Source organism: Rhipicephalus sanguineus, chromosome 1, assembly GCF_013339695.2.
Source record: "Rhipicephalus sanguineus isolate Rsan-2018 chromosome 1, BIME_Rsan_1.4, whole genome shotgun sequence".
Taxonomy (NCBI): Eukaryota; Metazoa; Arthropoda; class Arachnida; order Ixodida; family Ixodidae; genus Rhipicephalus; species Rhipicephalus sanguineus.
In genome coordinates this window covers 263,980,408-263,997,154 of record NC_051176.1, presented here as the reverse complement: position 1 = coordinate 263,997,154, position 16,747 = coordinate 263,980,408, and the positions used below count along the sequence as shown (strand labels likewise).

The window sequence follows — 16,747 nt, the reverse complement described above, 5'->3', positions numbered from 1 at the left end:
ATCATAGCGGGGAGCAAGAAGGGCCTTCGGAACGCTCTGCGCACGATGCCAGAATGCGCGAAGAAGTTGCTAGAGGACCGGTTACGGTCGTTGTCGCGCACGGGCACAGACGTGATCCTCATGTGCTTCAGCATCGACTCTCCGGACTCCTTGGAGAACATCGCGCCGGCGTCGGGGAGGTCGCAAGTCCGCCACTTCTGCCCCAACGTGCCCATCATCATAGCGGGGAGCAAGAAGGGCCTTCGAAACGCTCTGCGCACGATGCCGGCACTCGCCAAGGAGAAGTGGCTGGAGGACCGGTTACGGTCTCCGCACTCCTTGGAGAACATCGCGCCGCCGTCGGGGAGGCCGCAAGTGCGCCACTTGTGCCCCAACGTGCCCATCATCATAGTGGGGAGCAAGAAGGGCCTTTGGAACGCTCTGCGCACGATGCCGGAATGCGCGAAGAAGTTGCTAGAGGACCGGTTACGGTCGTTGTCGCGCACGGGCACAGACGTGATCCTCATGTGCTTCAGCATCGACTCTCCGGACTCCCTGGAGAACATCGCGCCGGCGACGGGGAGGTGGCAAGTGCGCCACTTCTGCCCCAACGTGCCCATCATTTCGAGGAGCAGGAAGGCCCTTAGGAACGCTCTGCGCACGATGCCGAAACTCGCCAAGTGGCTAGAGGACCGGTTACGGTGGTTGTCGCGCACGGGCACAGACGTGATCCTCATGTGCTTCAGCATCGACTCTCCGGACTCCTTGGAGAACATCGCGCCGGCGTTGGGGAGGTCGCAAGTGCGCCACTTCTGCCCCAACGTGCCCATCATTGCGGGGAGCAAGAAGGCCCTTAGGAACGCTCTGCGCACGATGCCGAAACTCTCCAAGTGGCTAGAGGACCGGTTTCGGTCGTTATCGCGCACGGGCACAGGCGTGATCCTCATGTGCTTCAGCATCAACTCTCTGGACTTCTTGGAGAACATCGCGCCGGCGTTAGGGAGGTCGCAAGTGCGCCACTTCTGCCCCAACGTGCCCATCATCATAGCGGGGAGCAAGAAGGGCCTTCGAAACGCTCTGCGCACGATGCCGGCACTCGCCAAGGAGAAGTGGCTAGAGGACCGGTTACGGTCGTTGTCGTGCACGGGCACAGACTTCATCCTCATGTGCTTCAGCATCGACTCTCCGGACTCCTTGGAGAACATCACGCCGGCGTCGGGGAGGTCGCAAGTACGCCACTTCTGCTCCAACGTGCCCATCATAGCGGGGAGAAAGGAGGGCCTTTGGAACGCTCTGCGCACGATGCAGGAACTCGCCAAGGAGAAGCGGCTAGAGGACCGGTTACGGTCGTCGCACACGGGCACCGACGTGACCCTCATGTGCTTCAGCATCGACTCTCCGGACTCCTTGGAGACCATCGCGCCGGCGACGGGGAGGCCTCAAGTGCGCCACGTCTGCCCCATCGTCCCCATACTCATAGCGGGGAGCAAGGAGGGCCTTCGGAAGGCTCTGCGCACGATGCCGGAACTCTCCAAGAAGTGGCTACAGGACCGGTTACGGTCTCCGCACTCCTTGGAGAACATCGCGCCGGCGTCGGGGAGGCCGCAAGTGCGCCACTTCTGCCCCAACGTGCCCATCATCATAGCGGGGAGCAAGAAGGGCCTTTGGAACGCTCTGCGCACGATACCGGCACTCGCCAAGGAGAAGTGGCTAGAGGAGCGGTTACGGTCGTTGTCGCGCACGGGCACAGACGTGATCCTCATGTGCTTCAGCATCGACTCTCCGGACTCCTTGGAGAACATCGCGCCGGCGTCGGGGAGGTCGCAAGTGCGCCACTTCTGCCCCAACGTGCCCATCGTTGCGGGGAGCAAGAAGGCCCTTAGGAACGCTCTGCGCGCGATGCCGAAACTCGCCAAGTGGCTAGAGGACCGGTTACGGTGGTTGTCGCGCACGGGCACAGACGTGATCCTCATGTGCTTCAGCAACGACTGCCCGGATTCCTTGGAGAACATCCCGGTGGCGTGGAGACCGGAAGTGCTCCACTTCTACACCAAGTGCCCATCATCATAGCGCGGCCCCGCCACGGTGGTCTAGTGGTTATGGCGCTCGACTGCTGACCCGAAGGTCGCGGGATCGAATCCCGGCCGCGGCGGTTGCATTTTCGATGGAGGCGAAAATGTTTGAGGCCCGTGTACTTAGCTTTAGGTGCACGTTAAAGAACCCCAGGTGGTCGAAATTTCCGGAGCCCTCCACTACGGCGTCTCTCATAATCATATCGTGGTTTTGGGACGTTAAACCCCAGATATTATTATTATTATCATAGCGCGAGGGAAGATAGGCCTTTGGAACGCTCTGCGTACGATGTCGGAGCTTGCCAGATAAACCAGAAGTCCGTGCTGCTTTAGAAAACGCAAATCGTTAGGCCTCTTTCACACTGTGGATGCGCTATCGTTACTTGCGGGGAGCGCATTTTCGCTTGACAGATACGCTCACGTAACGATTATGGGTACAAAAAGCGTATTAGACATCCATCGCCATTATATGAGTACGATACAGTTGACATCCTTGATGGGTATGATAGCCTTGAAATAGTGCAAAGAGGAAATATCGGTGTTTTATCATTCAACAAAGATGACCCTCTCCAAGAAAGTCAATAATAGACGGACATTTTTGATGAGACTTTATTTGAGCGTCATATCAGCACTTAGCCGAACTGATGTCGCATGTAATATAAGTTTATGTTACGAGATAGTAAACGGCCCCGAGTTGAAGAATATATTTTCTACTTCATGGTATTTTGCTTATTTTACTGTCTTGCGCCTTGCCGCTTTAATTTAACCACTCGGCAACAGATGAAAAAGTATAGCTAAAAAATACAGTTTCATATTCAAGAGTCGGCCTGCAAATGCATGCGAAACTCATTCGTTTCCTCTGGCTCTCTCATTCTCGGTTAATACTATTCCATCTTTTGAGCTCTCGGTTCCTTGGTTCCTCTTATTCCTTTTCACATTCTGAGATGTTCTCCGTATTCCTCGCTTTCTTTTCGCCTCTTTTTCAGCGAGCCAGGCTCCTGGAGCAGGTACATAACTCAGACCATGCCGCACGCAAGGTCTTTCATTTTGTTTTCTTTTTATGTAACGAAACACGGTCTGTATAACGAACTCCATCAGTGCACTCACTCCGCCTGTCCCTGCTTCCCCAGGGAACACCATGTAGCGGCAACGGTGTTCGCTCTCGGGCGTGCTTCTGTACTTTCTATACTTCCTTTCCTCTACTCCTTTTTTTCCTTTGTAGATAGGGGAGGAGGGTGTGCTTAAAAAAGAAAAAAAAAAAGAGTCAGAACTCTTGAGCAGTCGTCCCTGTGAAAAAGGAGGGCCCGCGGAGCGTATTGATCGGACCTTTCCTTTTCCCCTACGTAAATCCCTTCTGCCTTCCTCTGGACCTTTATTCTGTGTTCGCCCTCTCTCTCTGGCGGCGGCTGGCGCGGGTTTTGTGCAGCCGCCTCTTGGCGAGGAGAAGGGCGGCGTTTGTCGCCCCGGTGGCGGGCCGCTCGTGTGCGGAGTCCCACTGCAATCCCCCGGCCAGCCCAACGCCGTGTGTCTCGCTCGCGAGCCCAGCAGAGCCCGCAGCACACTGACTCGCACTTCTCGAGCGGCAGCAGCAGCAGCAGCTATCTCGGCGGGCCACTTTGCGCGGCGGGCCGCCGCTTGCTATTGATCTGTTTCCAGGCCGCGCCGTTTCGCGCCGCCAGACGCGCGTGGCCGCATAAACAAGCGCGCTTCTTTTTTCGCGCGCGGTTGGCTGCGCCGTCGGCGACCCCCACTTAGCCCCCCCATCCGTGGCACCCTGGCTTTCTCCCCCCCCCCCCCTGTGCCCCTCTTCGGCCCCCGGGGGAGGGGCCGGCCGGACCCGGGGCGCTCGTCATCGTTTCGGTCCTCGCGCGCCCAAGACAGCCGGCGGCGTGCGCGCCGCGGGTCGGGTCGTTGTGTGCCTCGCTGCCGCGTCTCTCACACTATAGCGTGTCATAAATTGGGCCGCTCCTTGTCGCTGACAATGATCTGTCCCCCCTCCCTCCACGCGGTCTCCTTTGCAGCGACGACGCAAGTTTCTCGAGGATGAGCCGGATGGGGCCCATTTCGCTCATGCCACACGCAGTATCTGCAGTATTGCATGTCTGCCGGCACGCGAATTTCGACCCACGAGTTAGTCGCAGGAAAGCTAGCAGTTTCAGTCATAATGCGTACATGGGTTTTTCGAGACACCGTGTGGATCTCCTGTAGCAACAGCTTGGCTTGGGCGAATCGGTTCTGCTTGATCATACCTTCAAGCAGTGCGAAGAGACCATGACAGTAACAGACGACCACAGTAGCGCTTGTCTCGTTATCGCTGTCTTTTGTTGAGTTCCTCGTTTCTTCGCTTTGCTTCAAGGTGCATTCAACCATAGATGCTAGTCCTTGCTCTGGCGCTCAGTTTGCTTGCGACTTGTGCGAATAGCGTGGTTGGGATCCGGGATCATGTTTTGTAATGACTCATTATATTTCCTTTTATTTTCATTATTGGCTCAGACTCCACCGGTACTTGATGAGAAGGTGGGTGGGTCTAAAAATGAAATGGACCTTTACAAAAGACCCCTTAAATCCAAATTCTTCTGTTCAACAAATATACTGCCTACGACGTTTCAACCAGGTTACATACAAACTTATCAGGCATCGTTTTCTGGCCTTGTATCGTTGAGGTTTGTGAATCACACACACACGGATGTAGAGGATGTTCTCCAAAATGGGGCCGCGAAATAAATCTGGTGGTCACACTCGGCTCTCTAGCTACGTTTCCAGTCTGCGACATAGACCCTCAGTGAGCGCCCCTTGTTTTTTTTTTTGTTTTGTTTCTGCGCCAGTGTAGACTTTCTGCCTTGGATATACGGAACCCTAAAGATGTCAAGATAGGTGCTGAAGCAAAACAGAAAGGCGAGCTATTTGGTACTGATTCATTCTTGTATAAGTTTCCAGTTGTGAGTAAGCGCTCGTGTGGTGCACTTTCTTGTCCATTTTGCGCTTCTGTTATACAAGAATGAAGATAGGTGCTCCATCTCGGACTTGCACCTCCGCGAGCGTTAGCAGACGACAGAGAAACAGAGCAACTGCGCGTGCGTTCTTTGGGCGTGTGTGCTCCTCTCACAATGGAACTTAATGAATAAGGACGTCAGCGTAACTTTCCCGCACTCATGAACGATGTAAATGACGCAGGAGTGGAGAGAGAGAAAAGAATGGACTTCCTGTTGGGATTTTTTTCTTTTCTACGCTTTCGGATAATTATGTCGCTGTTCGTGGCCAGCCAGATGCCGTGATTAGTATGCTTGAATGCCAGATATTCGCCTCTTATTGTTCCCTCTGACTCTGCTAACTCGGAGCCCCCCGCCGACTGAACCGCTCCCAGTTTGATTGCTTAGTTCACTTCAAACTTCTACACGCACCTTCTGCCCACGAGGTTAGAGGCTACGATAGCTAGTGCGGTTATAATGTGGGTAGCGGAAATATCCCGCTATGTGCCACTGGGTACTGACCGTGGGCGTGCTTGGATTCACCTATTGTTTCCTTCCCGCATACACCTACCCTCGTTTCGCGACAAGAAACTGGTTACAAGTTGTCTGAATAACATATATCGCGTAGGTAACAACCACAGGTACTTCAGTGCCAAATGTTCACTTTCTATTATCCCGAGGTCACTGTGACCACTTGGTCTGTGCGTATGTGTATAAATGAAACATTTCAGGTAATGGAACTACCGCGCCACTCTCAGTCAAGTAACCTACCTGTTACCTCCATCACTACTTCTTTTTGGCCGAGTTGGTTCATTACGGAGCAAGGTTACCTTCATGCTGCTGCCTGCATGCATGGGCGTCGGCAGGATTTTGTTTTGGAGGGAGCACATGTTGCTTCGCGGCTGGGGGATGGAGGGAGATATTGTGTGGCTCGGGTGGGGGGGCAAGTACTGGTTTGGCTTGGGTTGGGTGGGGGGAGGGTGGGAGTGCCCTTGCACTGCTCTACCAACGCCCGTGCCTGCATGTATAAAATTGCATTAAAAAAAAACATTCTGACAATATAAATGTCGAGTTTGTAATAATAGTAATTGGTGGGGTTTTACGTGCCAAAACCGCGATATGATTATGAGGCACGCCGTAGAGGAAGGCTCCGGGAATTTCGACTACCTGGGGTTCTAACTTGCGTCTAAATGTAAGTTCACGGCCCTCAGCATTTTCGCCTCGATCCAAAATGCAGTGATTCCACTCCTGCGCCAACTGCGCCAAAGTGCGCCAAATTGTATTTACTGCGCCATCCTGATAATATCGACGAAATTTGCGCCAAACTGCGCCAAAGTCTCGTGTTTGGGGGCGTCTATCACCGGCAATCGCACCGCCGGCGCGTCAGAACATGTGCAGCTCGATCTTGGGGCTGCTAATAAAGTCGCAATCATGGACCAAGAATTATTCCGCTGAATAAATAGCGCTCGAGCGTGCGTCCCGAGTAAGCCACGATGCCACGCACGGTGCCGACGCAGCTTCTGTTCTGCAAGTCGGCTCGACAGCAAAACGCGCTCTTCGCAGAGGCTCGTGACGTCTAGGCCTATCGGTAGCGAAAAAGTGCGACGGCGATTCATCGGCGGACGTCGTCTGTTCCAGAAACGCTGCTGATAGCTCGTTTCAAGCGTCGCACGGCACGTAAGGAAAGCAATGTTCAGTAATAACTATACATGAGTGCCGCTAAAATGTCTGTCACTTCTGTTTCCGGACATCGCGGAATGAAATCTGGGATCGCTCGCAGTAGATATATGGGACAATATCGAATTTTCCTTGCTTCGCGTTTATGGAAGAGCACGGAAACGGTGGAAACGCGTTGACACTTTTCCTCAGATATACTTTATCCATGGATCTTCATCCAGAACAGCTTTTTCGTAACTCCTTCCGGCAGCACGTCCGAGTTTGTAATCACTCTGCGGTAAATACCCCCTAAAAGGCCCTGCCCTTTCGAGCTCACGCGCTAGGGTTCCAACTCGAATTTTTTGCTTGCTTTTTTTAAAATGTCATCTCATTAGTAAAATCATATCTCCTGGTCGGAGCAGCCGCAAATGCGCAGCTGTCAGTAGCAGGCCCGTCGCTGACGGCCCACAGTGAAGCGGCTACGCCATGTTACACGTCCGCCCCTCGCTTTCGGGGGTCAATAGCTAACCGTTAAAAAAACTCAGTTTCGCTTAAGAGCGAAGCAATGAATGCGATATCAAAAAAATTTATTGTGAAACGAAGTAAGACTAGCAGCTAACTTTTTTGGATCCGATCTCGCGTAACTCAACAAAACGCTGGTTTAAGGGAATATGGCCCCTCCAAGAACCGAAGCGTTTTCTTGCTTTGAGTTATCTAAATGCGAAGTAAGCGTTGAGAGCATAGCAAGTTTACGAGCCGTCTCCTGATGCCTCGAGATAGCGCGCGCGCAAGCGACTGCGCCCTTCGAACGATGCGCCCCCCCCCTTCCGCTCCCCTGGCGCGTTCCTTCATGCTCCTTACGAAAGACGGGGGGGGGGGGGGTGGCGTTTCCTCTCTGTTTGATGAGCAATCGATGGCAGGCCCGCACGCGGGAAGATGTTATCTCATGCGCTGTCCGTGCGGCGGAGACAGACGGCCGGCTAGTTTAATCTCCGCTTCAGCCGCGTTCGTCGCCAACGCTCGAGAGCTTTTACCCGCGGCTAGAATGTGCGTGGTGATGTTATTGATTTGGACTTTATACGGAAAGTTACGGCAACGGCGACGGCAAAAATCCGCCGAGAGTGTCCATATAATTGCTATCGCAAGGGTCAATGTACGGGGCACATTTTGCGCCCCCCCCCCCTCTTAGGTGATTAGGGGGGGCTCCCCCCCTGCCCCCCCTGTGCGCACGCCTATGCTCCTGAGATGATTTTTTTCCATGAGATTTGCAATGAATAGAAATATTTCTAGCCTTCATAAGAGCCCCATAATAATACTCAGGTGCTTGAATGTTAATGCAATATGCTTCTCTATTGCACTCCAGGACGTAAAATTCGCTGCTCCAAAGGGCTCCCAGATGCAAAATTATCTGCTCCAAAGTGCTCCAAGATGAAAATTTTGCTGCTCCAAAGTGCTCCAAAACGGAAATTTTGCTGCTCCGAAAATTGCTCCAAATCAGAAGTCCTCGGTAGCATCACTGAAAATGCGGCCGGGATTGAACCCCCGACTTAGAGTCAGCAGCCGAGCACCGTAGTTGGCAAGTTGGCAAAGTAGGCAAGTTGCCACCTGATGGCTTTTTGGCACAACACTGACATGGCTGTGCGTGCCAACCGAACTTTCATAGAACTATTGTCGTCAGTAAGAGCCGGTCCGATATCACTAGGCTAATCATTGAAGCCGAACAAATTGATCATTTTGGTGACGCCTGTGTTAGTAATCCCTCTCTGTCTCTTAGTGCCAAAGAGTTAGTTTCTGCGCATGGGTCGTTGAATTGCCTGTCTTAGCCGTTTCAGTCCTGTTTTCTATCTCGTAGAGATAAGTTTCTCTGTTCTCTATCATTACTGTTCTTGTGGTCTTATAAAGTGTTCATGTGACTGTCGTGCGCAAAAGTGCTATATGAGTCGGCAGGTGAAATAAATAAACCATTGTTGTTAGTAGCGCCAGTGTGTGTACGTTTTTTTTTCTTTCTTTTGTCCGTGTCTTTTTTGCGCTATCTCTTTCAAGTATGATGAACCAACAAGCCCGCATCGCCACCCGAGCGCCGTAGCCACTGTACTCCGTGCCATATATAGTAATTCCACGAAAATGGACAATGTCAAACATCTGCACTACATAACATCGAATTATGCCCTGGCGCATATTTTAGGTGTATAAATATTCTTGTCTTCGCGTTTATTATCACTTCATTTTTATTTCTTTACCACGAGCATTGTATTGAGGTTTTCGCGTCATGAGAACATCTTTCGAGCGTAGTTAAGGAAGCGCGATGATCAAACGGCTGCCCAAGTTGAAGTAACGATCAAGTTGAAACCTGTTTCCGGTTCACTCCGCTGGTATAGGAAAACGCAGACTGGCCGCCATACGCAACCCTTCCGCATGACTTCTTTTTTTAACTATGTCCGTAGACATGCATTTACGACTCGGTAATGAGACTGTGGCGCTCGAACGTCCTGCGCCCACGTAACCAGGTGGAGGTGATAAGCCCAGCTCTTTTTTACGAGGTTATTCACCCCTATGCAGCAATTAACGTTCGCGTTATCGCTAAAGTCGAAGAACTGTGCGAGTTGTACGTGTGCGCATGTCGAGAGAAAAACAAACGTTGTTTTGGACTGTAGATAATTATGCAAAATCAACAGGGCCATTGTTCGCGGAGTGGTTTTAAACGATACCGAGCCGCGCTGGCGTGCTTCCGACGTGGCACTTCACGCTGCCGGCCTCGTTTTGTTTTTTTTTTTTTCTTCTCTTCTCCCGTAGCGACAAGAGGGATGACCGCGATTAACTTCTCGTTGGCGCTGGAAACGCCGCGGTGCTAATCTTCCTTAATCCTCCTTTGGGGCTTCGAACGTTTCGAGTTGGTTAGCTTCGCTTACGGAAGTCATTTGACACGTGGAACATAGGCGCAGGCGGGCCGTCGTTGGCGGCTGCGAAGAATGCGAGTGCCTCATTTAGTGCACAACGGAAGTAAGGCTTTGGCCGCCTTTACCTCGAATAATGGACGGTTTTTATTTTCTTCTGCCTTTTTAGCACTGGCTACTGCCAGCCAGTAGAGGCTTTAATCCGTCTTACAAGGAATTCAAAACAATATACTCCAACATTTAGCGACCCCCTGACATGCACTAAAGCACACCAATTTTCAGAGACTCTTCTACGATGCGCGCGCCATGCTATCTATATTTCAGATGATCTAATAGCGTGGACAAACCGCAGTAAGAATAAAAAAGACACTAAAAGAAAGAAATGCATTCGTGCTTCGTCCTGTGTAGTAAGAATTTACTAAATAATGGCGTTGACTGTCAAAGAAAACACTTCATAAGGCACTTCCGGGAAAATCAACATGCGCGCTATTTCACTTTTCCTTTTAAACCGCAACAACCGGTTTCTTGCTACTATACCTACGTCACTGGACTTCATTTCTAAGTGACCGGTGGACTACGTCTTTGCACGAGTTTCGCCATACTCAGCTGGCTGCTGCGAAAAGAAGATACAATACTGCAGGTGTGACCAAGCAGACAAACCATAGCGTGCTTACATTAGAGCTTAGGTTGTTCGCTTACGTTACAGTGCTGTTTAGCAGCTATCTTCTTTGCGAGTGACCCAGCTCAGATTTCGTAAAGGCGCGATGTAGCGAACGGAAAGTTGGTGGCAATGCGCTCAATCGACTAAGAAACTGAACGAGTGAAATTCATCCAGACCCTGTAGCTTCCCTGCCAGGACTGGTAGTTTATTCCATATCGAATAATGGATATCGTCATTGTCGGCCTTTTGATCTGCAAGGCCGCCCTCGTAATAACCTCAGACACCTAGCGCACACCGTCCCGGTCATGGCGGAGCACTCCAGGTGCGCCGTAGGCAGCGGTACCCCACGTATATGGCGCGCCCTTCCTCAGGCGCCGCGTTCTTCTGCTTCTTCATTGACGGATCGGGCAGCGTGAGCAAGTCGCTGCGAATGTTAGTCTTCCCCGCAAGGATGATGTGCGCACTGGGGCTGGAGTGGTGCACTTCCGTCCTTCCCGACTTCGTGTTGTTGTTCAGGAAGTCGGGTGAGTCGATGCTCAAGCACGTCAAGACAACGTCTCTGTCCTGGTACGACAGAGGTCGCAACCGGTCATGGTCCTCCTGACCCGCCGTGTCCCATAAGGCCAGTTCGACCTGGACGTCGATGACGGTGACGTAGTTCTCGAAGGTGGGGTGCAGACACGCCTCCGGAAGCAGACCTTGGCTGAAGACGATCAGGAGACACGTCTTACCGCACATGCCGTCTCCGACGATCACTAGCTTTTTTCTGATAGATGCCATGTGTGACATTTCACCACAATAGGATCCAGAATGCGCTCGTTCTGGGCGGTCTTCTTCTTCTTCCTTATCTCTTACGAACCTTCCTGCAACTTACTTTCACAAAGAATTCGCAAGGTTCATCCTGAACAATGCAGTTTAACGTCCCAAAGTATTCCCTTGGTTACGAAAAACACCCTTATGCGGGATTTATGACTTTATTATTATTTTTTTTTTGCAGCCTGGACTTTTTTGTTCAAAGAACGCTAGGCGCTGCGGGGTATTAATAGCTTGCAGTGACGAGATGAGACGAAGAGAACGATGTTACGGAGGGACCAACTTTATTAACTACAGTGTAGCCAATTCAACTTGTGACTATGAGCCAGTTACCTGGCCTCAATTGGTCGATGGGTCGGCGCCTTGTGGCGTGATGGCTCAACTCACTGCGGGAGATTGGTCATGACTCTGGCCTTACCCTATAGTTAGGTTTCTAATTATATGGTCTCATACTGTAATTCCAAAACTTCTTCGTCTTCCTCTTGTACTGCTAAAAGCAGCTATGTATCTACTCAAAGCAGCTCATCTTTCTCTCTTTCTATGGAATCCTACTTCGTAGAAAATGGCGCACAGCCCGCGCAACGACGTATTTCATAGCCGAAAGGTTGCTTAAGGATGTTAAACTCATTTGTTGAGTGTGAGCTATAAAGTCGTGCTTTGCTTTTCAAAGGAAGCTTGCAAGCGGTAAAAGAAGAAGAAGACCGCCTGGAGAATCGGCGCATATCGGATCCTACCGAAGCAATACCACAGATCCATGGCGGTAATCAGAGGAATTCCACGGTTCATCACAGGCGGTGAGGTGGGCAACGGATGTCCCCTGATCGTCTTCAGCAAGGATCTGCTTTCGGCGACCGCCATCGCTGTCTACTACGTCACCGCCACCAATGTCGACGGCAGCCAGGTAAAGCTGGCCTTGTGGGACACAGCGGGGCAACAGAACTACGTCGGGTTGCAGCTATCGTCAAACCGGGACGGGATCCTGACGTGCTTCAGCATGGACTCCCCCGACTCCACGGAGAAGAACGCAGAGTTCGGGAAGCCGAAGGTTCGCCACTTCTGCCCCAGCATGCCCAACTTCCTTGCGGTGAACAAGACTCTTCGCAACCACCGGCTCTCGCTGGAATATCCGGCCATGACGAAGCCGGAGCACGTGGCGCTTGAGGAAAGACGCCCCATGGCGGAGAAGATCAACGCCTAAGGCTCACCTGAAGTTCCCCGCCAAGACCAAGGACGGTGTGTGTGAGCTGCTCGACAGCGCTGTAAAAAATTACGTTTATTATGCTATACTATGACGAAGGCCTCGTTGTAGATCAAAGGGCCGAAGATATGCATTTTCCAATTTAGAATAAACCTGATTCCGTCCCCTGTGAGAACCAGATGGTGCTGGAGAGCTTGTCTCGTTCCAGTGTCTTAGTCAATGGTGAGCCAGCAACTCTCGCTTATTACCTCTCGAGCAAAGTTACGAAGTATATTATTTGCTACCTTGATAGCTGCCTAAGAGCACCGTAACGTCAACGAACAGGAGCACCCGCTACAATAGCACAGTTCTGTCATTGGGTTCGGTTCCGACCTGCCTGTTGCATATCACTTGGGGGTTAATGCAAAAATACTGTTCTCTTGTATATGGGTGTACGTTGTACACTACATCAGTAGACACCTTCTACAAGGTGGCTCAATATCAGATCGTTGTTTCGCCACGTTAAGTACCAGATTTTATTATTTGTATAAGCCTTGTGTATGTCTTCGTAGCCGGGTTTATCTTTGAACTACCACTACTCGCTCCCAAATAAGAAAACGCAATACTTTAAAAGTTCCTGCGTACGTTAACTTGACTTTATATGCCAACATCTCCAGCATATCAATTTTCGTCCCTCTCTCTTAATATGCAAGCCGCAATTTAACGTGATAGCGCTGACGAGGCCCGTGTCGCAGAAAATGCGGTGTCGGCCTCGGCTGCATTGTCCCCGATCGGAAACACCCCAATGATGCAAAGAATACAAATCAGGGTTCGAGCTGGAACCGAAAACAAGCATACTTAGTGGCAGTCAAGTGCTCTACCACATCGCAGTCAAGTGTTCTACCAAATCATTTGTGAAAACAGTGCCTATGCTGTCTGCTTCCTCAGCGAGGATGCTTTATACCGATTGGCTTTATAGTAACCTGGCTTAACCCACCCTGAGGGATCAGTAATGGGTCGGGCGGTACCTAATGAGGGACTGGCCAAGAGCCAGTATGCTACTTCTTTATTCTCCTGTTGTCCCTTTAACAAAGCCATGAAATGGCCACTGAAATGCTGTAATCTGTCCGGCATGCTAAATTATCCAAACTGAGAGCTGGGCGAGTTTGTATGTATCCGTCTTAATAATAAAAAAAAAACAGTGAAAAAAGGCGCAGACGAGCAAAGAAAAAGACGAAACCGCGCCTGTGTTTCGTCGTTTTCTTTGCTCGTCTGTGACCTTTTACGCAGTTTTTCATTAAGATGTTAAATAATGTTAGTTGATCAAAATGACTGTGTAGCTCTCACTGTGCTATTTTTGTTGGCCGATAATTTATTTTGGGACGTGAAGACCATTCTTCAGTGGGACAAATGTACAGTTGCCAATTTCTTGTGGAACAAGGTTGTAAGAAGGTGCACGCAGAAGAAATAGAAGAAGAACAACGCCCGCGGAAGACGTGTCTTCTGATCGGCTCAACCAAGGTCACGTCTTCGGAGGCCCGTCTACCTACTGCCTTCATGAAATACGACGCCACCATCTAGGTCGGCTCGAAACAAGCGGAACTGGCATTGAGGGATACGGCGGGGCAGGAAGCCTGTAAATGGTCGCGGCCGTTGTCATACCCGGACACCAACGTCGTCCTTACTGGTTGCAGTTCCCACTAACCCGACTTCCCTAGGACCGATTCGGAGTCGAAGAGGCCAGCGCTGCTCCACTCCTGCTCCAGGGTGGGCTTCTTTGCGGGGAACAGAAAGGATATGAGTAAGGACATGCGCATGCCAAAGACGGGACAAAGGCCAAGCAGAAAAGGCAGGAAGTTACACCAAGGCACGGATGTCTTCCAAATGTGGTTCGCCATCGGCTCACCCGACTGCCTTCAGGAGATGCTGCATCGGCGCCACTTCTTGCCGGGCACGAAGAACTTGCCCCCGATGCTGCAGCCAGCAAGGCGTAGGGGCCACCGGCGTTGCGCGCACGTGCTTCAGCATCGACTCCTCCGACTCCCTGGAGAACTACATGGCATCGGGGAATATGCAGCATCGCTGGATCACTACGACCGGTTGTGGCCTCTGTCGTACCCGGGCACAGACGGGTTCTTGATGCGTTTCACCATCGACTCGTCCGACTTCCTGAATAAGAACCGGAGTTGGGAGGCCGGAGGTGCGCCACTTTTGCACAAGCGTATCCACCATCCTTGCAGGGAAGAATCTTCACAGCGACCTGCTCACGCTGCTGCATCCGGCCATGACACAGCTGGAACACGCTGCGCCTGAGGAAGGGCGCCCTAAAGCGAATGATATCGATGTCTACGGTGCCCCTGGAGTGCTCTGCCAAGACCAAGAACTGTGTGAGCGAGGTGCTCGAAGCTATGACGAGGGCTGTCTTGAAGTTCAAGAGGCGTACGATGACGATATGCATTATGCGTTATGATTAAACCTCTTCCAGTCCCCGGTAAGATGCCAGTTTGGGAGCTGGAGGAGCTTCTGTCGCTTCAACGTCTCACTTACGCGGAATGTCTTCGTTCGCTACCGGGCGCCTCTAGAGAAACTATAACATCTTCGACAAACCGCACCGGCGCGCACCGGTGTGCTGTGGCGCTGCAGTCATTGGACGAAACGGCGCACCAGGGCACCCAGGTGCGCACCGGTGCGATTTGTCGAATTGCCATTAGCAATGTTCGTGGGCTACCTAGACAGCTGGTGAAGAGGAGTTTAACCTCAGCGAACAGCAGATAATCCGCAGCCGTCGCCCCGTGAGTGTGTCCAGTGCAGCGAAACTTGTTCACTGCCCCTCGCCTACAGAATATCTTAGGAAGGGTTATTCGTGACCTTGATAGCTCCTGCAGATCACTCTAACGTTAACGAACAGACGATCACTTTCGATTCCGACCGGTGCGGCCGCATTTAAATGGGGGCGAATGCAAAAGACCTCGTCTATATTAACGCGATAGCGTTAAAGAGCTCGTATCGCAGAAATTGCGCTGTCGGCGTCGGGGCCGTTGGTTGTGAGCGAAAAATCATCATCATGTCCGTGACCGAAAAATCGAAAAAGCTGCAAATAAAATAAATAATAAAAATGTTGGGTCCGAATGAGAATCGAACCCAGGCCGTCTGCGTGGCAAGCAGGTGTTCTACCACACAGCCACGCCTCTGCTTGGATCTGCACTGAAAGTAACTTTCGTGCTTCCCAAAAATACGCGTCCTGTATACAGGTGTCACAGTACGAGATGTAATATCGCAGTAACATTGCGTTGTACAATTGTACATTGCCATAGGGCGTCACACCATGCCAATATCATAACGACTTCGTGGTTTAAAGACAGCCACCCATTACAAAGGCGCACACATTAGTGCGCGTATTCCCTTAAGACCACGTAGTGGGTACATCGCAACTTCGAAGAAGTTTCTCGTGCATAATTGCCCCTGGTTTAAAGCATGCTACCCATTACATAAGGCACACGCCTTAGTGGGCGCATTCTGTTAAACCCTCGTAGTGTTCGAACTGCGCACTAGGAACAGAATATCGCTATCGCGTTCAGCTCTTAAAGGCGAAGCTTAAGCGTCCCCCAATTTTTAAGGTGAACAATTAATCCATTACAATTAATCCGTGCCTCAACATTGGATCGTGGTTTTGGCTCGTTAAGTACCAGAATTTATTTGTATGAAACCCGTATATTTTTCCCCAGCAAGGCTTAATTTTGCCTTGCCTACCCACCACTTCTCGCTCGCAAGAAAGAAGACGGAATACCTTAAAGTTTTCTGCGTACGTTGATTTGGCTTTATATGCCAACATTATCAGGTTATCGGAATTTTCGTCGCTCTCTTTCTTAATATGGCAAGCCGCAAATTTTGCGTGATACGCCGGTATAGCTTTGACGCTTTTTGCTACATATTACCGCATTGAACATTGTCACATAGTTTAGACAATATTGTTTTTGTGAAATCCCGTTCTACTTGCTTGCTCGTTTACAACTAAACATTTTGAGTTGAATAACAGCGCATACCGTGCTTTGTTTAGTTTCGTTTTAACAGAGAAGCTATTTAGCAAATAGTTCCTTGTCCGACGAACCAAAAAACTATCGTCATCATAAACGGGCATGTGCCTCAAAAATTGGGTAAATCCCTCTGCTCACCACCTGGTCCAATAAAAATGAAGAAGGTAACAGTTAGCCCAACAAATGTGCCGCAGAAATTGTGTAAATACCACTACTCACCACTGGTCCAATAAAAGTGAAAAAGGCAACAGTTAGCCCAACAACAAATGGTTGCGAAGCAACGGCGGTGACCCGAAGACCCGAGTACGTACAACGAGAGAATATTAGGGAACGGGAAAGGCAACTGCGGCTGCGAGAAGACCCTGAAGTGGTGGAAGGCCTCCGCCGACGACGACGTGCCTGTAGATTTATGAGAGGTGCGAACGCTTGGTTTCAACTCAAGTTTATGTATTTGGAGTTTGGACATCCGTGTCGTGTCTGTGACTGTCTGTG

At 50.9% G+C, this 16,747-nt stretch overlaps 3 protein-coding genes across 3 annotated transcripts in view; 2 read left to right on the top strand and 1 right to left on the bottom strand.

Annotated features, from left to right (window-relative positions):
* The window catches only part of LOC119382712 (LIM domain-binding protein 2), a 213,115-nt gene that overhangs the window by 65,653 nt on the left and 130,715 nt on the right, over positions 1–16,747 (top strand). The window lies entirely within an intron of this gene.
* On the bottom strand, positions 10,535–11,011 carry LOC119378870 (ras-like GTP-binding protein rhoA). Its single transcript, XM_037647919.2, has one exon. The coding sequence runs from the start codon at positions 11,009–11,011 to the stop codon at positions 10,535–10,537; it is 477 nt and encodes a 158-aa protein (XP_037503847.2).
* On the top strand, positions 11,799–12,242 carry LOC119382732 (ras-like GTP-binding protein RHO). The gene has a single exon (XM_037650570.1). The coding sequence runs from the start codon at positions 11,799–11,801 to the stop codon at positions 12,240–12,242; it is 444 nt and encodes a 147-aa protein (XP_037506498.1).

Coding starts and splice junctions, on each gene's coding strand:
- LOC119378870 (XM_037647919.2), bottom strand. CDS start 11,011: ATGGCATCTATCAGAAAAAAGCTAGTGATCGTCGGAGACGGCATGTGC.
- LOC119382732 (XM_037650570.1), top strand. CDS start 11,799: ATGGCGGTAATCAGAGGAATTCCACGGTTCATCACAGGCGGTGAGGTG.